At 35.9% G+C, this 25,473-nt stretch overlaps 1 protein-coding gene across 1 annotated transcript in view; it reads right to left on the bottom strand.

The window, feature by feature from the left end:
- EPHA6 (EPH receptor A6) overlaps window positions 1-25,473 on the bottom strand; it is a gene marked incomplete at both ends in the record, with an annotated part of 842,065 nt that overhangs the window by 6,246 nt on the left and 810,346 nt on the right. Inside the window, 2 exon segments of the mRNA XM_081301897.1 lie at window positions 6,088-6,281; window positions 23,289-23,438. Coding sequence (XP_081158023.1) covers window positions 6,088-6,281; window positions 23,289-23,438 — 344 coding nt within the window.

Raw genomic sequence — 25,473 nt, 5'->3', positions numbered from 1 at the left:
TGGAGGAAGAGGCAGTACAGAGGGTGCCAGGTGTGTATTGTTAAGGGTTCATATGCAATTCTAACAAGACCTAGAACCAAAACAACATCTCTCCTATCCAGTGTCACTGCTTTTATATGAGTTTCTCATCTCATGACACAGAGACTACCTTCACACTACCTCTGAAGTCATTGAAGGCACAATTTACTTAATCAGATAAAAAATAAAACATTGCATTCAACTTGAACACAAGTTAAAATAATGAAATAATTTTGTTTTTTTTTAAATAAAAAACTACAAAATCTCTAAAGCACTGAAATATGCCATTTATCTTATGGATGATGCTTGTGGGCATCATCTGTTGGTTCTCCAAGTCTTTTGTCATACTTACTTTTATTTTCAGTTTTTTACTTATTACCATTATTTATTGATACAATAATGCTGATAAGTAGTATAAAAAATGAAGAAATGAAAATGAAAATTTAAAAGTAAATTTAATTATTATAGATTTTTTGAACATCTTGAGGGATAGATGCAAACAGGCATAAACTTTTTTAAAAATTTTCTCATAAGATGAGCAGAGTACCTATCATGTGCTCCCTAGAGTCAGATTAACAGATCACTGAACCTCAAATTTTATTTTTGTGAGGATATGATCCAGAGTCAGAAAATAGATTTTATATTACATGCCAACTGCAATGCATTGGCAGTGCCCATCAAAATGTGGTCATGAAAAGGACAGGAGACAGCATGTGAGCTCAGTGGGAAGGAGTTTTCTGACGATTGCCAAAGCAAGAAAAAAGAAGCAAAATATATATTTGCCAACATCAGAAAAATTAAACCACAGAAATGCCTGAGGATATAATTCGGAACTATGTTCTTGCCATATTTTCCTCATCTCTATTTATTGTTGTAATTATTACTTTCTTTTTCAAATAATATTCTTTAAGTGGCTGGGCATTATAGGAGGATATTTGGAGAATATATGGACTATGTATTTGCTACTTATTCCCATAATGAGGGCATATACGCTACCTCTTTGTATTTACTCAGTAGAAAATAAAATAATTAGCTGTGCTACAGTAAGTTTCTTTTTGAAATTTTAATATAGTCCATCTATGAAGTAAAATAAATCCCAGAGAAAAGTCTAACTAGAAATATTTTAAAAATGTACCCTCTCTTTTTATCATAATATTTCTGAAATAGTATTATACTCGAAAACATCTCTCCATTTTGTGAGTTTCTCTAATTGTGTAGTGGAATGGACAAGGGTTTTAGAGTTGGTGAATTTTGCTCCTGATATACTAGTTGATTGCTGAACAGAAGATTTTACATCAAATTGTTGAAAATTACTGTGCCCCTTGGCTTGCCCATTAACTGAATGCAGAGAATTAGTATCATTCAGTCTTAGAGTGTTTCTCTAAAGCAAAGTTTCTTTTTTTAATGTATTTTTTTTAGTTGTAGTTGGACACAATACCTTTATTTAATTTATTTATTTTCATGTGGTGCTGAGAATCAAACCCAGCATCTCTCACATGCTAGGTGAGTGCTCTACTGCTGAGCCACAAGCCTAGACCCAAAGGTTCTTAATTATGGTATTGGTATGAGAATTTTGCTTTTGTCCTCATACACATATTACTTGGATGCTTGCAAGTTCAATGATAGATTTGTATATACTAAGAAAGGTGGTGATTGGAGTTCCTTAGAGCTAAAATTCTAGGATTCTATCTATTGTCCAGGTTGGTAGTGAGAATATTCCTAAAGTGCCTTGGTCTGGGCAGGATATGATTTCTAAGGCGACTGGCATTGTCTCTCTTGGTCACTCCTGAACATCTGTGGATGCCACTGTTGAACTGATGTTCTGGAAGTCAGAATCTGTAAAAATTCTTTGTCAGAGACAGGCTAGGGATGTGGAGCAGGACTGAAAGAAAGTGTTATTTATCTATCACATGGCAGCTCTGCTCAAAGGAGCATTGGCAAGCTAAATGAAGCCTAGTGTGCTCAACAGGCTTCAGTGCATGGAGGAACTGGGGTGAGAGTTAAGAGAATGTAGAAGGAATGAGTAGGAAAGGTGGCTGGGGTGGGGAGGTAAGTACAGTTGGATAAAGGGACACCCTATGGTTACCAGGCCACTTTACCCTACTGAGTACAGATCCCCAGACAAGATCCTGGACTCTATAGGAGCAAGCTTACTTGGAGTTGGCAGCAGCTATAAGACTGATCCTGGGAGTTGGAGGGAGGGAGCAAATGATGTTTCAAAGTTTAAACACTGCTCCAGATGCCATTCTACACACAACCTTGACCTCAAGCTGTCCCCTTTCTCCGAGAGGCTGGGTACTACTTGACAGCTATACTTAATTCTTTGGAACACTATTATAAGTCATTATTGTAAAATGAATGAATGTGAGGGTACTTTGAAGTTAAATATATAGAAAAATCACTGCTTATATCAATGTTGTCATTTTGAAAATTAATTTTGTATGATTATTTGGATTTTAGGTTATACTTATTATATCACTATATTCACTTATATATTCATATATTTTCTTGAGTAGGAGAGAAATGAAATATGTTGGGAACTGCACAGGGCTCTGAATATTCCTGTGGGAGAAACTTAGGTATAAGAATGTCAGCAGAGGAAGGGCAAGATCTGCTGCTTCAGATAATGAATGCCTTTTCTGACCAAATATTTTTCTATTATGTACTCTGACTTAAAAGAAAAGATTTTGGTACAGAGTTTGTAAAATTTCTAATATGCTAATATAAAATTATTTAATTGTGAGCTTTTCTCATCCCCTTTTGTCACCTTAAATTCTTTTTCTCTTACTACTTTGTCAAGAGAAAGGATAAAATCTTCTTAGGTGAATTCCTGAGGGGGAAAAAAGCAATTAGAGGGGAATAAAAACCATGGGGACCTAATGCATTAGTGAGTTGTATCAGCATATGTGTGAGAGAAATGGGGGAGTTTGGGGGCACTATAGAAAAGAAGAGTGCAGTAGAGTTTAGTAAGAGTCACTGTTAGGCTCCTTTACATGTTTGAGAGGCATATGAGGAGAAAGATTGAAATTCTACACTGTTATGTTTCCTTAGTCCAACATCACTCTGGGACAGATGTCTGGCACTGGGATGTGGTAGATGGAGGGTCCTGTCACATGAAGAGGTTTGTCACAGTTTTATAGCCATAAAACAAACTTTGAGTTCTTTAGCTAATATTGTTATCCTTTAATCTACTGCATCTCTTCCCCCTGAACAGTCACAGTTCTCTGGATCAGGGACAGGGTGGGTGGGTAGTAGTGATAATAAGGGGATGGCAAGGGGACACATTCCAGCTTTTGTTCAAATAAGATGCTATAAAACTCAGACATGAAACCTTTAGAACTATGGTTCATTTTGTTTCTGAAAAGTATATTAAGGGCAAAAGCAGTAGCACATATGTCTTTGTCAGAAACAAGGATAGCAAATCAGTCACAAAAACTTCCATTTGGTCTCCCAGAGATTAGACTGTAGAATTGAATCAAGCTGCCAACCTTATATGAAGCACCTGACTTTTGGCCTACGTGTGACAGGGCTATCACAGAGTTTGCCACTCACTGGCAGTTTGCACAGAAGATTCATGCACCTCACTAAATCATCAACCTCTGACCCTTAGATACAACCCTTCATCTTGGCTTGACTATTGGATCCTTTTTGCTTTTTGGCATTTTCTCAGATTCTTTCATTAATATCTTCCAAATATGATAGTTATTCATAATCTTGAAAATGCAGACAAGCAACTGTCTTATCTACTTTTACTTTTCTTTCCAAAGAAGACTTTTACCTGCCTGTCTCTATATAGTCATATCATACTTAAACAGCTTTGTTGGCAGGCACTGACTGTAAAGTCTGTTAACTCTCTACCACAACAACAGGCCCAGATTAAATTATTTTAGCTTTAGAGATTCCAAAGTCATCTTCTATGAATGCAAACTCATTTCATGGTCCCTTTCTATTAGGACTTTTCCCTCAATATTCAAGCATGCCAAAGCCTCTTCAATAAAACATATGAAAATAGGAAACAAGATATATTTCCTCTACTTCTCTTTCTCTGGAGAAACATTTCTGGAAACACAAATTAGTACTGTGCATTGCTCTTCTCTCTGACTTCACATTCATTCCTCCTCTATTGCAAGATGTCTTCCACAACTTTATTGAAAATACTCTTGCAAAGGCTGCCTATGAACACCTGAATGCCTCACTGCCCAAACCAATGGACACACTTCACATTTTATTTTACTGAAACACTTGTGAAGCCTTGGACCTTATGCTCCTTGAAGCTCTCTCCTCTTCAGGCTTATGACACAACACTCTATATTTTCTTCATTACTTGTTTGGCTCTTCTTTCTCACTCTCCTTGGGGGTATACTTTTTCAGTTCTTAAGTCTTGGTGTTCTAGAGGATGGCCATTTTTTTTCTTGTTGATTTGAATCCTTCATATTCTTTATTGGTTTTCTGAAGTACACTTAAAGCTTAAGATACAATCCACATGCTAATGATCTTCAAATCTACATCCCCAGTCCAGACCTTTTTACTTATAAAAAGAGACCCCACCTATAAATTTAACTACCTATTGGATATCTCCACTTAGATGTCCCACAGGCATGTCTGACATAGCCTGCTGAAAATGATCTTATTTCTACTCCAAAATTTGTCTTTCTTCCTCTCTTAATGATTATACCATCCATCAGCTTGTCTAATAAAGAAGCCTGATAAAGTTTCTTGATTCTTTTCTCTTTTTCTCCCTGCATATTCAATCAGTGACCAGGTCATATTGGTTTTCTTGCCTTATGGTAAACACATTCTTTCATCTCCTGACCCCAAGTGTATTCCTGTTTCGTAAGTTAGGTCCTGATCTCTTGTATCTTGGATTATTGAAAACATATAATCATCTCTGATTCCAGTCTTGTTCCTTATTTTGCAATCAATCAAAATCAGCCCTAGGGTGATCTTTCTGAAATGCAAATGTGATCATGTCATTTTCTTGCTTTAAAAAAAAAATTCCTTCAATGGCTGTCCATTGCTTTAATGACAGAATCCCAAAGTGCCTTTCTCCCCCACCCCCCCACTCCTTTACTGCTTCCTGTATTGGACCACTTTGGGGAAGATGAGCTAGAGTAATAGTTTAATCTCTAGCTATTTCATGCTTGGCTTCACTTTACTGAGACTGCCAATTAGTGATTTAGAGGTGAACTCTTATATGCTCACTGTGAACTGAAGCCTGTTTCAAATAGTCCTTGAAGGGCCTTGGCCTTATTGTCACTAAAGCACTACACCGACTTGAACCTGTGACCTGAAGCTGAACGTCCGAATATCCTCTTGGCTATCCCCTGAGTCAGGGAAAAATGAACTCGGGAAATGCTATAGTTATTTCTAAGTCTAATTTCTCCTAAAAGAAGAAATATATTTCCAACTTAATGATATTTTAAATGTAATATTTTCAGACATAGATGACAATCTTTTTTTCTTTGACTTTTCTCCTTCTTATAATTGCTTTTCAGAGAGAGGTGAGTAGATCTTCTCAACTCCACTGACTTTTATAAAATGGTGTATGAGTGCCTTTATTTTCTTGTCTTGTAGTCTGTCCTTTTCTGGTTTTAGGAAGTTAACAACAGCTAGATGTGATCATATCACCTGGAAGCATTCTTGCTCCTGGCTGATTCACAAATTACCTGTCTTGCCTGCCATTTTAGATAGAGGGACATAGCACAGATTGGACAAGAAAATTAGAGGTGCTGCATGTACAAAAATTGTATTCATGAAGGTAAAGAGGGATCCATAAAGAAAGATCGATAAATATCAAAGGCCCACATGTAAAAAATATAAACAAACTAATTCATAAAGTTGAAATAGAAAAGAGAAGGGGAAGCTACTTTTTTTCCTCATGAAAAAATTTCCATAGTTTTCATTAATGCCAGCACTTTGTTCAGCTGATAAATAAAATATAGCTTATACAAGACCGACAACTAGGTAGTTACCAGGGCAAACTCTTTCCCCTCTATCTACTGTTCTTGTCTGTAGCCTAAAAGAAATTATGATTGTCAAGGGGGGAAAAAACAACATTATGCATCTTACACAAGGATGTCTTCCACTAGGGTGTGAAGGGCACTGGGATTGCGGATCAGTTTGTCAAGGAAGCTGACAATGTCAGTAAATTTTGGTCTGTGGTTTCTCTCCTTCTGCCAGCAATGGAGCATCAGTTGGTGTAGAGATGCTGGGCAGCCCATAGGAGCTGGAAGTCTGTAACCTTCTTCAATGGACAGAATGACCTAAATGCAAACAAACACAGATTATTCTCTTATTTTGGGGGATAATTATATATATGCTAAGTAACAATTACTTTATATGCAAGCAACAGGAGCCAAAATATTGGTGAGCTTGTGAATACACAGGAAAAATAGCAAAGTTCTGAACAAGAGCTGAAAATAGCCCCACAGTGCATGCTGACCACTATTAGAGAAAACAGGTTTTAAACATGCTGTGTTACTGGTGTACACAAGAAAGTTAGATTTCACCACAACCTCAAGAAAGAGTTTTTTTGTGATTTTGCTGGAACATGAGAAAGTCAGTGTGTGATCCATGCATTTTGTACAAACTAAAGCAAACTAATGCAAACTACATGTGATGATCATTTCAGGTAAAATTTAAGTAAAATTCTGCTAAAGCGTGATTTCTGGAATCATTTTCTATCCTCTTTATAACAATGTCAATGTATTTTCTTTTCTATCATTCCTTCTTTATCATGTATTTAATTTCTTTTCACTTTTAGCTTTCTCTCAAGTCTGACACTGACCTGACAATGAAGTCAGCCTTTCATAACTTGTAAGGTTGTTTAATCCTTGAAATGCTACCAATGGCCAGTCACCAATCAATAGGAGCATTTAGCCCCAGTATAAAACAGAACTTCTGTGATGATACACATCTTCTCTCTGTCTGGTTGGTAGCAACCAGTCATGTGTGACCATTGAGTATTTGAAATCTAGCTACAAGGACTGAAGAACTGAATTTTTAATTTGAGCTAGTTTTAATTCACTAAAGTTTAAATTAAATGACTACCTTCTATGGAATAGCAGCTTTAGGGAAAAAATACGCATAAGAAAGTAAAGTTAAGAGTAACAACAGGATGACAACTTGTTAGTCTTGGTACTTAGAAAATCACACAAGATCAGGGAAGACACTAATCTGTTTCATATATGACCCACCTGGGAACTTCCTAAAAATGCAATAAAACTGATCCTAAATTCACGTTGCTTAGTTTTAGTAAAATGTTCAAATGCGTTTTGTGAACCTTTTTTTAAAAATATCATCTCTGGAGAAAAATAAAAGACAAAGGGTTTATTTTCCATATTTTGGGGGTGGCAATGAGGTAGGAAAGAAAAAATAAGAACAGGTGGAAAAAAGACAAAGAGGGAAAGAAAAAGGGACTATAGATTTAAATCTAAGAACCCTGTGAACATCCTCAGTTTCACCCACCCAGGCTTATTTTCCTGTAGGCCTGAATTCTTAAAAGATCCAGTAAATCTAAGAGCACTGTGAGTCCAGTTAATTAGTGCCTATGTACCTTATTAGATTATATAATGTATCCTTAGACTGATTAAAGGAAGCAGAGAGAGAGAGAGAGAGAAAGTGAGAGAGAAACACGGTATGGGTACACAGTCCAAGTGCTATGTATTAACTAGATAATGTCAAAGTGAAGATTCTGAGAAGAACCAGATGACCATGACTGCTCTCTGCACCACCATGAAAAGAATCCAGCTCACTAAGCTGACTCATCCCACCTATGTTTCAGGCTCAGCATTTCCTTTAAAAGTTGAGCCAGAGGCCCCCAAAGAACTTCTCTCTAATACCTATACCCCCCTCCCTTTGAGTGCTGTATCCTATGCTATTATTACTTTCCTGAATAAATATCCTTGCTTTATTAAATAAAACTTGGCTTGTGCCTCTTCTGATATGTCCCAAAATTCCCTTCTGTGGGATAAGAACCTGGAAGGGTTAATTTGAGGTACCCTTTTCCTTCTTGGAGCCTCCTTAAACCTTTTCTGGTGACAGAAAAACTGAGAATCAAACTAATATTTAAAGTCGGGGACAGTTACACCTTACCACCACCCCATCCCAACACCCCAAATGCAAAAATGTAAATGTTACTATCTTTAACAGAAGAATCCTACTGCAGCACCATCTGCACATTTTCTGTAATTAAAAAGAAATATGGACTCTCCATTTTTGTTTATTTTTTTTTAATTGGCACCATTTGACATGACCCTAAAATATGTTATTCCTGAATTTATGTTACAGGTAGTTTGTAAAAAAAAAAAAAAATGAAGCAGTAATGATATATGTTCGGGAATCCTTTAACCACTTTAGTATTAGGGAATTTCATATAATCCCAATTAGTGTCTTTATGACCATAATCCTTTAAAATGTAAGGATATTTATATTTTTCTTTTAATTTTATGTTCCATTATTAAACAAGATTTTTTTTCTGAACTTTTTTTCTGGCTACTTTGGCTGTCAAGTAGGTTTGGATTTTAAGATAATTTATTACAAATTTTAGTAAAACAGGAGTGTATAAAATGCTTTTAATATATCATAATTACTGTGGGTAGCTTCAAAAAGTAATTAAGAAAAAATAGTATAGAATTACATTAGAGAATAACCTTGAATTCCCACCCTAGCAGAGCTTTATAGTCAATTTGCCCCAGTTTCCTAATTATAAGAGCATGGAGTAAAATAGGTGGCAAGTGATATTATGAAAAAATGATAACTGTATTTATTGAATATTTCCCAGGGGTTAGGTTGTTCATGTATTTTTCTTTATTTACTGCTTAAAATTACTCAGTGTAGTAATTATTATTATCCCTATTTCATAAATCAAAAAATTTAGACTCAGAGCAGTTAGGAAACTTGCCTAGATTCACAAAGTATGCAGCAGAACTGGAATTTGACCTTAGTTCCTTTTAAACTCAAAATTTCTCCTCTGGTCTTTCATCAGAGATGTTTTTCCATTTTCATTATGCAACATCTTCTGCTCTAATTTTATATCACTTAACTTAATCTGAACACTGATTACCATGTTACATTTCATGATAGCTTATGTTAAGTGGACTTCAAGGATTTTATAAATTTAAAATAAAAAACATATTTACCTCATAGTCTGTAAACTGTCATATTCAACTAAGAAGTCAGTTCTGAAAGCTTCTGAGTCTTATGTAAATTTGTATTACTGTAGCTATTATTTTGAATTGCTATTACTCCATTTGCCTTTCCTCTAAGGCTATGTGCACTTGAAAGCAGAAATTATCCCTCTAGATTTTGTTTCCTCATCATTTAGTACAGTGTTGGACACAGTGATAAATGCTACTGACCTAAACTAAAGCAATTAGAAGAACTTTTTGGATTCATCTTGATAAAAGAACAGATTTTTAAAAATAAACTTGGAGTATCAAACCAGCCCACATGGATTCAAAGCACAAGCACCATAGTATCTGTACTCATAACTTAAATATTAATTTTAAAAGTAAGGTGAATTAAACAGCATTATATAAAAATGCTATTCTAATGAACTGTGATTTGCTTGGACAAGCCAGGAAGAATGGGGTGTTCAGGTTTGAAGTGTTCCCCCAAATTTCCTGTGTTAATGCAGCCATATTCAGAAGTGAAATGACTGGATTGTGAGCTGTAACCTAAACAGTGCATCCTAGTTTGAATGGACAAACTGGGTGTTAATTGTAGCCTAGAATAAGTGGGTCACTGGCGGAGTTCCCTGGAAGGATTCATCTTCTCTGTGGTCCCTTCTCTTTGTCTTTGATTCTCCAGCTACCATAACATGAGCAGCTTTCTTCTGCCATACCCTTCTACCATGGTGCTCTTCCTCTCCTTGATCCCAGAGTGATGGAACTGGCCAACCATAAACTAAAACTCTGAAACCATGAGCCTAAATAAACATTTCCTCCTGTAAATTGTTCTTGTTGGGTATTTTGGTCACAGTGATAAAAGGAGTATTACTCTGCACTAAAAAATGACAAAATCATAGAATTTGGAGGGAAATGGATGGCATTAGAGCAGATTATGCTAAGTAAAGCTAGCCAAGCCCTAAAAAACAAATGCCAAATGTCTTCTTTGATATAAGGAGAGTAACTAAGAACAGACTAGGGAAGAAGAGCACGAGAAGAAGACCAACATTAAACAAGGATGAGAGGTGGGAGGGAAAGGGAGAGAGAAGGGAAATTGCATGGAAATGGAAGGAGACCCTCAGGGTTATACAAAATTACATACAAGAGGAAGTGAGGGGTAAGGGAAGAATAATACAAGGGGGAGGAATGAATTACAGTAGAGGGGGTAGAGAGAGAAGAGGGGAGGGGAGGGGAGGGGAAGGGGGATAGTAGAGGATAGGAAAGGCAGCAGAATACAACAGACATGAGTATGTCAATATGTAAATCAGTGGAAGTGTAACTGATGTGATTCTGCAATCTGTATACGGGGTAAAAATGGGAGTTCATAACCCACTTGAATCAAAGTGTGAAATATGATATGTCAAGAACTATGTAATGTTTTGAACAACCAACAATAAAAAAAATAAATAAAACAAAAACAAAAACAAAAAAAACCTAACATGCTGGGGACTTGCTCTTATCTAATAAACAGGAATTTTACTCAAACATCTTTTGACTGTAATCCCTTTCCTGCTGTCCAGAGGAGTCATTATTTTCCACTGTTCCCATTTCTGGGAGTGAACTCTCATAAATAACTCCTATAAACAGCTGATATCCAAATCCAGATTACTTGGCCTCAAGCAGGTTGTTCATCCCTCTTGACAAAGTTGTTTTCAGGCTTTCTCTCTATGAAGAGTGTAAGAGGGTAGAGTCCCTTGCCTGGAGATTTGCCATGAATATGTCCAACAGGGTGTCTGGTCCCAGCTTGCCTGTTTGTGGAGCAGTGGGAAGAACAGGGCACCCATGACTTTTCCTCTTGCTGATCTTTGACTTTAAGTTTTCTAAAATTTTTAACTCTTGACCTTATGAAATTTGTCTTTAACTCTGCCTCATGATCCCTCACATAAAGAGAAAACATATCGTGGAATAATTCCACAATGCTAGTTCTAAATAATATACCTGTATTTATTCTTTTAAACTTTATTATAAACCCGTGGGGCAAGTACAATTGTTATCCTCATTTTATGGACAAGAAACTTCATCATATTGAGGTTGAACTTACCTAAGGTCACATACCTAAAATCTCTAGCTTCAAGGCTAAAAAGCGACTCAAAAATATAAATTACACAATTGCTTAAAAAACCTTTCTAATGGGTTTTAAACTTATTTATCCAAAGATGTAGATATTAATCACTTAAAATAGTTGGCCATTATACATAAGAGATAACATAATGAGTAAGGCATATCTTCATCTTTAGGAGATTATATAATGTAGTTAAAGTAGGGCAAGGATTATGAATACAGCAAATGCCACTCAGAACAGAATGGGAGCACTAGGGAGGGATGCTAACAGCCTAGGAAGACTTCTCAAGGAGGTGATCTGAGTCTTAAAGGAAGCCAGCAGTGTAAAGAAGGTGGGTTGAAGAGAGGAGATGTGATCTGGAATACAGGAGCAACATTTATAGCTTTGAGAGCTTATTGTGTGCCACGCTCTGTACCAGGTGTTTTGATATAGTTTGGATCTTATTTGGGTCTTTAAAATGTGTATTATATGGCTATATACATTTTATGTATGGTTATATACATTTTATAGCTAAGAAAACTGAAGTTCAAACTGATTAACAGATTGCATGAATATCACACAGCAAATAATTCTCTAAAGAATGACTTTGGTTGTCACCACAGTAGGCTTTGAATCATAGAAGTGGTCGACAAAGTCTCTCCTGGGTCTTTAACTGCATCCCTAATTCACTCCCTGCCAGTTAGATCTTGAGCCCTCCTTTCTGTGCTGCCATATTCTCTGGGCTTTCACTCTCACTCCTCTTCTTATGATTTCCATATCTGTAGCTCTAGCTCAGCTCTCTCTCCAGATTTCTATATTGGTCACCTGTAGGACATATAACTTCATAAAGGGGCCATGGATTATTTTATGCAAAATTGAACCTGTCTCTCCTTTGGGATGTGTATCCTATGCAAGGGTACCACCATTCTTCTCTCCAGTCATTGGCTAGGGAAACACCTGGGTCTCAGCCTTCCCTGTTGCTCAAAATTAAGTCATTCTGATTCTACCACCTTTGTATGTTTAAAGTGTGCTCCATTTCAAAAAAATCTTCTTTCTTCTTTTGATCAGGGCACATTCTCCTGGCCTCCTTCCCTGTTTTTCTCTCTGCTGTCATCAATCACAGTGCAGCTAAAGCAATTCTACTGAGGTGGGACTGTGATCATGCTCCTCCACATCCGCAATGCTGCACCATGATCCTGGCTCCCAGTCCTCACCTCTGGCTGCAACTTGTCCCACTTGATCCTTTGCTCTGGCCATTACAAAACACTTGTAGTTTCTTAGCTGGGTGAGCTGAGGTTCTGAAGGTTCTTTTTCCCATATGTTCCTGGCATCATGGAGTTCAATGCCTTGTCAAGTCAAACAATGGAGCTCACTTGTCACAAAGGGGACTGATGAGAGGTGTATTTTAAGAGTAGCTTGAGAACATCTAAATTAACCTTTATCTTCATACATATTTATTTTGTGGAAAGTTTTGCTTTATAGGTACTTTCTGATTCCTTAATTAATAAATGACAGGGAGCAGTATATGGGGTGTTTTTGTCTAAAAGACTAATTGAGCTTTGTTGTTTTAGGAGATGAAGGGGTGATAATTAACTAAAGGAATTTTGCAACAGTTTGGTTTTATGATATTCATAGGCTGTCATCTTTTGGGAGAAGAGTTATATAAGGTTATACCCTTATTTTAAAATGTAAGAAAAAATTAAAATAAAGTGACTGCAATGATAATTTCCATGCAGAAATAGAAGGAATTAGATTTTGTCAGAAATTGTTATCTGAAACCTGGTTGGTTGTTCTAAATAGACTATACTGGTTCCTTGTCATCCACACTGAAATTTTTTAACAGCCAAGAATCAACATAAGGCTCAGTTGGGGCATGTCGAAGACTGCTCTGCTCTTGCTGAATCTGATGAGTTTTCCAATTGTGTTGATAGTTTCTGAATCAAAGCAGGCAATGCACATCTTTTATTAAACCAGGCAAACAAAGATGAGACAGTCAATATTAAGATGCTGAGATATTCCTGAACTATACTATTGAACAGGACTGCTTGGACTATTCAGGAGATCACGTTTTTCTGACTACTAAATATCTACAAAAAAGCATATTCTGTTTAGTTATTCACATACTCTTTCAAAAGAAGCTGTCTCAAAAATTTAGCATAGGCTGAAATGTATAGTAAATGGGAATGTGAAATGATGTTGTTTTATCTTCCCTCTAAATATTCATCAGCTATGTAGAGAAACTATAATTTCATATAGAAGTGAGTAGTGAGACAGGGCCCCAGAATGTATTTACTTTTTGTGATAGTGATTATTTACATAGATTAGGGTATTTAGATTTATAATATAACAACAATAAAAATGTATTCTCTGATGTGTAACATAGAGGTGTGTCTACATGGAACAAGAGGGAAAGAGAGAAGGAGGGAGGGAGGGTTACTAACGAAGAAGGGAGGAAGGAAGGAGCAAAGGAAGGAAAGAAGGAAGATCATAAATAATTACAAGTAACATTCATAGAAAGCTTAACCCACTTTCTCATTCAGCATTTTTCAACATAACAGAATTTAAAATTCATTTAAAAGCAATCAAGACTTAAATGAACTCAGTGTCCTGAAAAAGAGGATAGAGTAATAGAAGAATAAGATACAGAAAGAGAATTCATTTTCAGAGGCTAATTTATAACTTGTTATTTGGCATTAGATTTCCCTTTTAACTTTAGATGAAAATCTTCTGAAAACCTTACACTTTATTCAAAAACGCTTTTTATTGGAAATCACTAGGATGATGCCAAATCATACGTACGGAGGGTATGTAGGATCTTTACAAAATAAAAATGTACCTGTTCCTTATTAGGTCACCATGCCTTGTACTGCTGAATGAGAGGACAAACGGGGGAACAGTAAAAGGTATAGGTTGTTGATGACATGATATATCATTTGGAAAATCTTTATCCCTAACAATTTGAAAGTCACACTTCTTGAAACTGAGATAACTAACACCTTCTACAGAACTTCCGTTTGTAAGAGCATTAGTGAAGCAGTTGCCTGAACTCCACTGAAGTCCCAAGCTGTCACTAACAAACTAGGTGTTGAGGAAGTTTCTGTCGCCTCATTAATAAGGAGAAAAAGGAGTGGACTCTGCCTGCAATTGTACTTTTTACCTCGAAAACTGTTTCTAGAGTCAGTGAAATCAAAGATCATCAGCAAGAAATTTGGTAATATCTCTAAAGTTGAAGTTTCTGTAAATTTAATGCATGATTCAGTCTTACTCATTGAAAGGACTTTCCCCCCAGAGCTCCTAGCGCCCAAATGAATCTCTGTAGGGAAACAAAAATACACACAAAGTAAAGTAAAACTAGAAGATTCTAGGTACCATGATAAATGTCTAACTCTGTCAGTTCCCCTACAACAAATTATACTTTTTGGAAATACAATGGCACATTCCAAATTATTGTTTATGAAACCATTTTTTCTTTAAGAAGTCAATGTTCCTAAAACCCAACACCATTTTCTTAAACATTCTCTGGGGAAAAAGAAACATTTCTTCTCTGGTGCATCATTTTGATTTTATGAAGATATTAGCTAACTCTAAATAATACATTTCCTGGGCCCACTAAACATATTGACTAGCTATGGAAAAATAGTTTGTGAGTTTAAATGAAAAGGTAGAATGCCGTGTTTGTAAACAAAATTAAATAAAAATCATAAGAGCTAAAGATAGTAGGCATATTTATTCCAAATAGAAAGTGAAGCTATAGTTAATTTTTTTATGAAAATATTGCTGAATATTTTCTAGTGTTGTGGTCATTTGGTTAAAATATACATTTTCTAGTGTTGTGGTCATTTGGTTAAAAACAACTTTCCTTTGAAAATTACACTGTGGTAGTAGCATATTGGTTACTGGTTTCCTGTACTTGGAAATTTACTTTTTGAATTATTCACAATGGTGATTGATTACATCTTTTAATATTCTCCATTACTCTTGCCTTAGATCAGACATTCATCATGCTAGTATACTTAGTATTTATTTAATTAAAGTGCTTCTATTGTGTACATACCAGTAGTAGAAATTACTGAAAAACTGAGAAGAGGAAGGCTGTTTTGAAAATTGCATCAGTAAAACACATATTCAAATAAAGGCAAAATTTTTTTCTATAATATGGTAGGTTGAAATAATAGGAATAGGTTTTTAGCAATTTACTGTATATTACACAGATCATTACACAAGGACCATTACATAATAAAGTCGAGTTTTGAAAATCTAATCAGAGACAAAAATTGGAAATGACTGGACTCTCTGAGTCATAAAATCATGCTGCATTTCTAGGTAAGTGCATTCTACATATCCACCATTCTAGGCTGAAGTACTGACCCATAATGGAGAAAGGTTATAGAATTATGAGGACAAACAGGAAATACGGGAAAAGGTTATTTTCTTTCTTATAATTTGAAGAAAGGAATCAATTCAGATAAGGTCAAAAGGTTGTTTCCAGCCACATACTTGTAAAAATAAAACCCTAAATATAAATTCCAATTTTCCCCCTCTCAGGTAAGCTTCAAAGAGCAACCTAAAGCACAACTCATTATTATATAAAAGCTTTTAAAATGCAAGAGGGAAAAAAATCAAAGCAAAAACACCTAGGCAGCATTATGCTTCCTAGTAAGCCTCAAATGAGATGCTCCCTAGTATGTTTTTGGGAAACTGAACTAGCTTGGTAGCATATGCCTAAATGTTACCATACCCGGGAGGCACTTGAGTTTCAAAATGCTTCAAGGCAATTTTTTTTTTTTTAACAGCATCATGTCAGGGAAACAAAACAAAACAAAACAAAACCCAAGACTCTAGTCTTGCACTCATATCATTAGCTCAGGCTAAGTTGCCTCTCATTTAAGTGGTGAGAGTATTTTCCCTACGTCTTGGCTCTGTGGGGATTTGGTTATTTGATGTTGCCTGATGTTCATGTTTTGCTTCCATTCTCTTCTGTGAAGCACATTCCACAGTATAAGTGATGGAGGGGAGAGCCACAGTGCCCTTGATGTCTGTCATCTTCAGAGCTTGTGTGGCTCCAGCACATGTACTTCTAGTATGCAGTAAGTAATACTTATTTAGAATGTGGATGAAAAATACCATAAAACATTATCCTGAGATACGTTATAAAGAAGGAAAACTAAACCTCATCATTTAGAAAGTAGAAAGCAGCCATGCACTTGCAAGGTGCCTGTGATACATTTCTGTTAATGAGCTAAATATGCCAATCATTAAAATTTGATTTAATATATTTAACAAATATAAGAACAAGATGGTACATTTCATAAATTTTTGACACCAAGACACAAATTCTGCCCAAAGGATTTATATTTCTAAACATTCTTTTGCTAATAAAAACAATGGAAAGGCTGGGTTTTTAGCTAAGTGGTAGAGTGCTTGCCTGGCATGTGTGAGGCACTGGGTTCAATCCTCAGTACCACATTAAAAAAAAAAAACTCAAAAAACATCCAAAGGTATTGTGTACACCTACAACTATTTTTTTTTAAAGAAACAATGGAAATGCTTCTCTTGTGATAGACTGGCATACATAATTAAAGATGCATTGATCTCATTGTGTAGAACTTTGTGGTGTGCAGATACTTCTTGGAAACTGGGACTTCTATAGTACAGCTTAAAGGACAGAATCATAAACTTTGTTAACCAGTGGCTGGAACTTCAGTATGACCACTCACCAGCTCCTTGATATACCAATACTAAACCTCAATTATCTAGAAATGGGAGTAATAATTTACCTCATCGAATTATCTGGAATATCAAGTGAACTAATAATCTAAAATACTTGAAAATTTAAGATGTTGTTACCACTGACTAATTAAATATCCTCTATGTAACAAGTGCCATACATATATATTACCACTCATTCTTTTGAATTTGCAGTTGGATATGTAGAACCTCAGTAAAGAGTATTTCAGAAACTTTAAACTGGGGCTGGGGTTGTGGTTCAGTGGTATAGTGCTCACCTGGCATGTGTGAGGCACTGATTTCAATCCTCAGTACCACATAGATTTAAATAAATGAAATAAAGGGGTTGTGTCCATTTACAACTAAAAAATATTAAAAAAAGAAACTTTAAACTACTTGCCAAAGATTACATAGTCAATGAATTGTGGAGCTGGCATTTGATCCTGGATCTTTCTAGCTCTGATCTAGGGGTGGTTTTGTCTCTCATTGTTGCCAGGGCAACATCTAGGGACATTTTTGATTGCCACAACTGGTGTAGTGCTACTTAAGTCTGGCATGTAGAGGCTGGGTACCCTACTAACTATCCTATAATGCACAGGACAACACCCACAGCAAAGAACTATCTGGTCCAAAATGTCAATGGTTCTGAGGTGGAAAGAAGTCTAACCCTACTGGTCTTTTCAGTATAACCTACTGCCTCATTAGAATCTAGTAATGAACACTGTTACTATTTTGGTGCCAGTTGATATTTGTAATAAAGTTGTTCTTAAAAATGATGTATACAGCTGGATGCGGTGGTGCATGTCTGTAATCTCAGTGACTAAGGAGGATGAAGCAGGAGGATTGCAAGTTCGAGGCCAGCCTCAGCAACTTAGTGACATAAAATAAATAAAATTCAAAATAAAAAATAAAAAGGGCTGGGGATGTAGCTCAGTAGTAAAGCACTCTTGGGTTTAATCCACAGTACAATCAATAAATAAATAAAGGAAAAAAGATAATGTATACCAATAAAGGAAAAAAAATAATATACTTCTAGCAGCACTTGGGGAAATTCCTCCTTCATTTGATGTGATTATGGGGAAGTTGCCAGTCACGGTGTTCCTCCTACCTCAGAATGTAGAGAGGCATGTAGACCTAGCTGGACAATCATAGCATCAGTTTCCCTGACAGTTTTGGTTGAGGGTTTGGCAAGGGTCTAATGCAGCCAGGGTCTCCTCTGGGATTGGTATGTATAAATTTGTACAAAGAGGTCTTGTTGTTCTGGGATTGTTAAACTGGAACACAGAGTCCTACAGTATAAGGAAAATAGCAAAGAACTTAGCAATAGGAGAAAATGAGGTCAAGGAACTTATAGGGAACCGTTAGAAGTACTGCATGATCCCTTGGACCCGGCATGCTACATCATCTTCTTAGTTTCATGATGATTTATTTTTTATTTTTGCTTAAGTTAGTTCAGGTTGGGTTCCTATTATTTACAATCAAAAGAATGTTGAATAATAGTTTTCATATTTTATTTGCATATATTTAAAGAAATAACTGCTGTATTCACACAGTATTCTTTCTTTTTTTTTAAAGATAGAGAACAAAGCCTCTACTCTTCATAAATGTCACTCTAGTTGTAGGTGAGGGTAAGACTTACAAATACTAGAACTTTATTTCCTTACCTGAATAAAGAGTTTTTGAGCAAGGGCTAGGTTTACTTTGTCATTTTTTTTTCTGTACTGAAGATTGACTCCAAAGCATGTACTCTACCACTAAGCTATATCCTCAGTTGTTTTTAGTTTTAATTTTTGAGTTAGGGTCTTACTAAGTTTCCCAGGCTGGCCTGGAACTTGCTACCCTGTTGTCTCAAACTTTTGAGTAGCTGGAGTTAGAGGAATGTGCCATCACATCTCACTCTTTGATCTTTTTTTAATTGTACTTATATATGTGGTATAGTGTGAAAATTCCATACTTAAATACAATGTACAATGATCAAACAGGGTAATTAACATTTTTGTTTCCATAAACTTTTGCCATTCATTTCTTTGCATGGAACCTTCAAAATCCTCTTTTCTAGCTGTTAGTATTATAAACATATAGTCATTTATTGTAGATTATATGTGTCCTACTGTGCTATATAGAATGCTAGAACTTATTCCTCCTACAGAATTGTTACTGGACCATCCTCTACGCTTGCTTACCTCCTCTTCCTGTAACCATTACTGTTCTACTCTCTACTTCTATGAAATCAAGTTGTTTAGCATTCACATGTAAGAACATTTCAGAATTTGTCTTTCTGTGCCTGCCTTATTTTACTTAACACAATGGTGGATTACGTTTCCTCACTCCCCATCCTGTCCCACAGGCACACCTGGTTTATTGATTGGCAGATGTTTAAGAAGTATCTGCTCAGTGGCTAAGTAGATGACACCTACTATTATTTTTCGTTATATTTTTTAGGGACTAGTGTTCTGCGTACTCTGCTTTTTCTCATTTCCTTTTCCTACCACACAATACCACTGACCTTTGGGAAACTCATTATGTTATTCACTAATGCAGATTCTGCGAACTCAGAATTGTTCATTGTAACAAAATACATTGCAGTCTGCAGAATGAAGAAACTATTTCATAAACACTATCTGAAATTTCCTAAACTCACTTAAAAATCACAAAGCATGGTGACATTCTATTTGATCCATGCCCAAAGCTTTGCTAAACTCACCAAAATACAATACAAATGTATAGCTGAAATTTTATTTTCTATTTCATGACTTTCCTTATTTCAAAAGCATCTTGGCTGGACTAAGTCAAACATAAGACTATATACTTTGACCAAATGAATGAAGAATGCAGGACAAATAGGGAAGAGCCAGTATTTTGAGAGAGCAGCTGGGAAATTTTTGATTAAGCTATTTTTGCTTCCAAACTGAAATTCTGGTTATAGGATCTGTCACGGATATGCTAACTTTCAATATGTTTAGCTAAACAGAACTCCAACTCTCTTTACTATAGCTGCAAAAATATTCATGAGATACATAAAAGATCTTAGCTTTTTCTACTTTGCTCTAGTCTTGTATTGATCTGGGGACCTCCAGGTTTGTTTCCCTGCCCCAAAGCCCACCCCTGCCTTTTTTTCCCCTGTTCTCTTGCTTGAGTATTGTTTGATCACCAACACCAAGACAATGAAAATACATTAACTTAGGCCCTACCTGGGCATGGAAAAGCAACAAGGCTCTGAATGGAAGAAGAGATCAGTTTTATGCCATGGCACTGGCAATCCTGAATGAATGAGAATGGGCTTAATGTCAGGAGTCTCTTCCTGGCTGCAACAGCTTTTCTGGTTCCAGATAGAGTCTCTGTGGCCAAACAAGGCTTAATAGGCGAAATTCGTGTCTAAATGGTCATCATGGACACATATCATCAAGACCCATGGCCAGAATGGCTGAGTAAACTGTTGGGCAACATCCAGACAGCGAGAGCCTGACAGCAGAGTCCATACTAGTGTAGGCCACTTACAGGGTGGTCTATGCTGAAAACTGCACATTGGAGCCTTTTCCTGCAGAAGCTGCTCTCCTAAAGTATCTATCTTGTGGTCTGGCATTTTCACTTGTACCTGCTCCACTCTCTGGAAATCCTATCTAATTCTTGGCATCTACACAGAGATCGGAAAAATCCTAAACTTCAAGAAAGAGCAATTTAAATCATTCATTTGCTGAGAAAGGAGTGACAATGATTTTTTTTTCAGTGATTATAAAATCATAGCATGTTATTGTTAAAAGGGACATTAAAAAATCTTTTGACCCAGTCCCTTTAATGTATTTATTAGTCACCAAAAGGAGGTACTTTGAAAAGGTAAGTGACTTTTGTGGTTGAATTATGGTTCACATAACCATTGCCACAGTAACTAAATTGGTGACTTCAATGTACCTGAGGAGGTAAGAAAAATTAGGGGACTAGAAACATCATGTATGTGTTCTTTATATTTATTTGTCTCTTCCATTATAAAACAACTATTTATGAATGTCTAAAAAGAATGACTAGTTATGACTTTTCCGAACATGAATGACTTATGAATATATTTTATAATATACATAATTTATTTTAATGAAGTTCTCAGCATTTATCTTCCTCTTCTTTTTATCTCCATAATAGTGATTATCATGTCACATATTATGTATTTTAATTATTTATTTTGTTTCTAGTTTTTTACTTTATTTATAGTATATCTGTCTCCCATTAAAATGTAAATTTCACAAGGGCAAGAAATCACTACTTCTATGTGAGGAGCTACCGTGGACCCTACACCAAACCACCATGAAAGACACAATTATTCCCTCTTCTATTTTCCTTGGCCACAACTTATTGTAGAAGTTTATTGGAATTATTTTCTAAGTGTACAGACAAATAACTTAATATGTGATTTTTAGGAAAATCATGTCACTTATCTATGCTTCAGTTTTATGACCAAAGAAACAATGGGATTGAACAAAATAATCCTTATGGTTCTTTCTAGGTGTTACACTTGTTCTCTTTTGTATCTCTAGTTCCTATAATAGAGAAAGCACCTGATAAATGTTTTTAAATGAATATATTGGTACAGCAGTATTTGTATATAATGTGCAAATAAATTTACATGTCATCTGTGGATGCCGAAGAACTGTTTACTCTTATGGGTATATTACTATACCCTCTGAGGCAATTTTTAAAATTGCATGTCTGTCAGGGAACAGGTTAACACAAAGACCAAGTAGGATACTAGTTAAGAAGGCTTAAAGTATAGCAGCTTCTATGCAGTGAGGACTATAACTCATCTAGAAGGGACTTAATTCTAGGCATTTGCTTGAATGGCATATTTTAGTCATATCAAACCAGGACAAGAAGATTCTTGGGTTTAGAGTAGTGACTGAATTCATGGTTTCTATTGCTTAAGTATACTTAACTGGTTAAAAATCAAAATAAACATATTAACAATAAAAACAAATAAAAGTCACAACAAAAAAATGTGAGTTCTTTTCAGCAGTGAAGGGACAAATTTTTGCTCCTAGAACTCAACATTAGGAAGAGCTAAAAAGGAGGTCAGGAATTGCTCCAAACAAGGTCCAGTGTCAGGGAAGAGCAATGAGGTCCTTCAAATAAGATTCTCTGGAGAATACTAGGCTCTAGGTAGATGATGTGGCTCTAAAATGCCTAAGTTTCAGGGGTAGAGCAGAGATTGCTGTATATGGTCTCTTTGTGTGTAAGGCCAGATGTTCTGCAGCACCCAGCCACACTGGCTTTCAGTTTTGATGTTGTGACCAGGAGAGCAAGGAATGAGCAGTGTGTTTGACCTCAAACCCGCTGCTGTGTGGGTTTTTGAACTTGGCATTCTCTCAGAGTTCATATACACTTACAGAAATAAGCAGGACTCAGCTGCAAAAGTAATTCTACATGACAGGGAGAAATATTAGCTTTGCCCAGCTGACCAAAAGCCCAATGTGTGTGTGTCCCACATTAGAAGAGCATAAACTTTCTCTGTGATTAAGTCTTTAGAGACTTGAACAATTTGAAAGTCAGGGAGGAAGAATCTAATTGTGGGGTGTGGAGGTCTGGGTGGGTTGCTCAAGTGATTAACTGAAAAAATGAACAGGATATTGCAATAGTTGTATTCTGTGTGGTTTAGGGATTATTTATGATCACATAGTCTTTTTTGCATATATGAACATTCAAAATCACATTAGAGGTGATTTCCCTTCACCCTTGTCTCAGAGCCATCAGATGCTTTGAGGAAGGCAGGTGAGTAGTCAAAGCCTGAATTCTGAGATGAGGAAGTGGGGAATGAGACATATTGTCAGCTTATGTTGGGATACCTACATCTTCTGATCACTGTTCCTGTCACTATGGACAGGTCCTAGAACAGATTGCACAAATGATCATCTATCTCAAAAGAGCCTTACTAGATGGTGTATCTATAAGGCATTGAAAGCATTCATTCTTTTTCTTCTAAGTGGTAGCTAGCCTAAATTTATGTGCGTTTGACAGTTGTTCATTGAATTTTCTATGGAAAAAATGAAAAGTAAACATTATTTTTTCTTTTGTTTTACTTGTAGGTCAAGGCCAGTTCATTAGCACAGTCTTGCTTCATTAGAACAATGATTAAGAAATGGATAAGATACTCACAGGGCAAAGCCCATCAGCTGACCCCAGGGTCCAAAATCAGCTGAAGGTTAAGGGTTCCTCACTTCTCAAACCCAGCCTCTGGCACTGAGCAACTCACAGGAAGATAGGGCTAATCCGTGTGAGGATAAAAGGTGTATTTCTCCCCCAAGGCTTAAGTGTTTATTTTCACAAAATGACTGAAGTCTCCATGTACTTACATCTTGGTTAGACATTTCCCAGTAAGGTCTCTCTCCATAGGACATGACCTCCCACATGACGATGCCATAGCTCCATGCATCACTTGCAGAGGAGAATTTTCTATAGGCAATAGCTTCTGGGGCCGTCCACCTTATAGGGATTTTCCCACCCTGAAAAGGAAAGTGAAGATTTTTTCAGCTGTCCCACAAGTGAAATAAGAAACAAAATGGTGCTTCAATTAAATGTCTTTTGTTAGATCTAAATACTTTATAGCAATATTAGTGTTTTAAATTAAAATCAAAAGAAATCCAGAGGTCTGGGGTTGTGGCTCAGTGGTAGAGTGCTTGCCTAGCATGTGTGAAGCACTGGGTTTGATTTTCAGCATTGTGTATAAGTAAATAAAATAAAGAAAGGTCCATTGACATCTAAAAAGTATTAAAAAAAGAAAGCCAGAATTATGTTAAAATGTCAGAAATATTTTCCCTTAATAGTTATTCGGTAAAAAAAGGAAAAAAAAAACAGTTTTAATAGGAAAAAGTTATACTTCAGAAATATTTTATTTCATTTATTAGTTAAATTTATTTTTACCTTAGATTCACATAATTAAGCCCACTATTATGCCACTTGAAGAGAGTTCCAGATTATAGAACATTAAAACTAAATTTCATTGAACACTCATTAAACATTGTATTGCATTTATAAATAATAATGATGATAAAGCTCTAATTTAATTGAAGACAGGTAGTTAAACACAGAGCTGTGACATTCTGCACCAACCCCATGTTTACCAAAATTTTATTTCCTTTTCTTTTTGTTGGCTATTACATTTATTTAAAATGTTCTTTAACTCTATACCAGAGCACCTGAGAAGAATAATATTTTTTTGAACACTGTAGGTTACTTTATATTTTCTTTCTTCAGTGTTCTATTTAACATTTGAACATATTTAAAGAGATTAAATGGAATGAATTCAATCTATACTGCTCAAGTATTAAAGCCCACCATTCTGTTATACTTAACTTTTATTAACATTTATTACATTTTATCTGTTGAAACACTCTATAAACCCCTTTATATTGTAATGACAAGAATAAAACAATTCATCCATTTGATTTACAATCTTTAAAATCTCTGCCCCTCTGAATTGTCAGGATGAGCAGCTGAAGGAAACCGGGATGCCACTAGATGGAGCTAGAGAACAAGGAGTGGCTCCCAGACTGTTCTCAAATAGTGGAGATGGCTTCCATTGAGGGCAAAATTATCTTCATCTTAAGAACCCACTACAATGGGATTGTTCCAACATCAGCATTTTCATGATAACAGCAGGTGATCACCCACTGTGTGCAAAGTCTGGTGTTTCAAGTAGTAAGGGTGAAAAGAAAGGAAGAATGTGTTTCTGGCCCTTGAGGAATTTAGATTAAAGCTGAATTTATTAACTGAATAATAATCTAATCATGACTTATTTAGTAATCTAAACAGTACATACTTGAAGAGTAAAAGAATTCACGAAAAATAGGAACAATTTATGTTTCACAAGGCAAATTAGAGAATTAATGGAACTCTCATTTCAAAGACTCAAACCATAAAATTGTTAGAAAGAACTTTGGGGGAAATACCTTCAGCTGGTTTCCCTGGTTTTAAAAGTGAGCAAACAGAGTTCAGAGATTAGAGATTGAGAGGATTAGAGATTCCTCACTATCTTATTAGGAACCTAAAGTTCTACCAGTGCTTTCAAAACAGAATTATGGGACATTGATTTACAGAAGTTAATACTTCAGCATGGGGGAAAGTTGGACACAAGTAACTTTAGTGTTTTAACACAGATAGTTATTACCACATATCATGACAAAATAATGGAAGAAATCCTGAGGCCTGGAGTTTTCATGTTTTGGGGCAGAAGTTAAAAGTAGTACCAAATTAGACCAGAAAATTAAATTGACAAAATTGGTGATAGCAGCTGGTGGGCAGGGAAGTGCAAGGAGATAGGATTTATTCTTTTAAAGTAGGGTTGCCAGAGAAGATACAGGTCCAATAGTTAAATCTGTTTTGGACAAATGACAACTGTTTTAAGGATAAGTATATCCCATGAAGAATGTTTTTGTGCGTGACCCAAATATTAAATGAGATCTGTATATACTAAAAATATTCATCATTTATCTGGAATTCTAATTTAAATGGATATCCTATATTTTTATCTGCTAAATA

Source organism: Spermophilus citellus, assembly GCF_964194105.1.
Source record: "Spermophilus citellus genome assembly, chromosome: 7".
NCBI classification, from domain to species: domain Eukaryota; kingdom Metazoa; phylum Chordata; class Mammalia; order Rodentia; family Sciuridae; genus Spermophilus; species Spermophilus citellus.
This window is presented reverse-complemented; position numbering and strand designations above follow the sequence as displayed.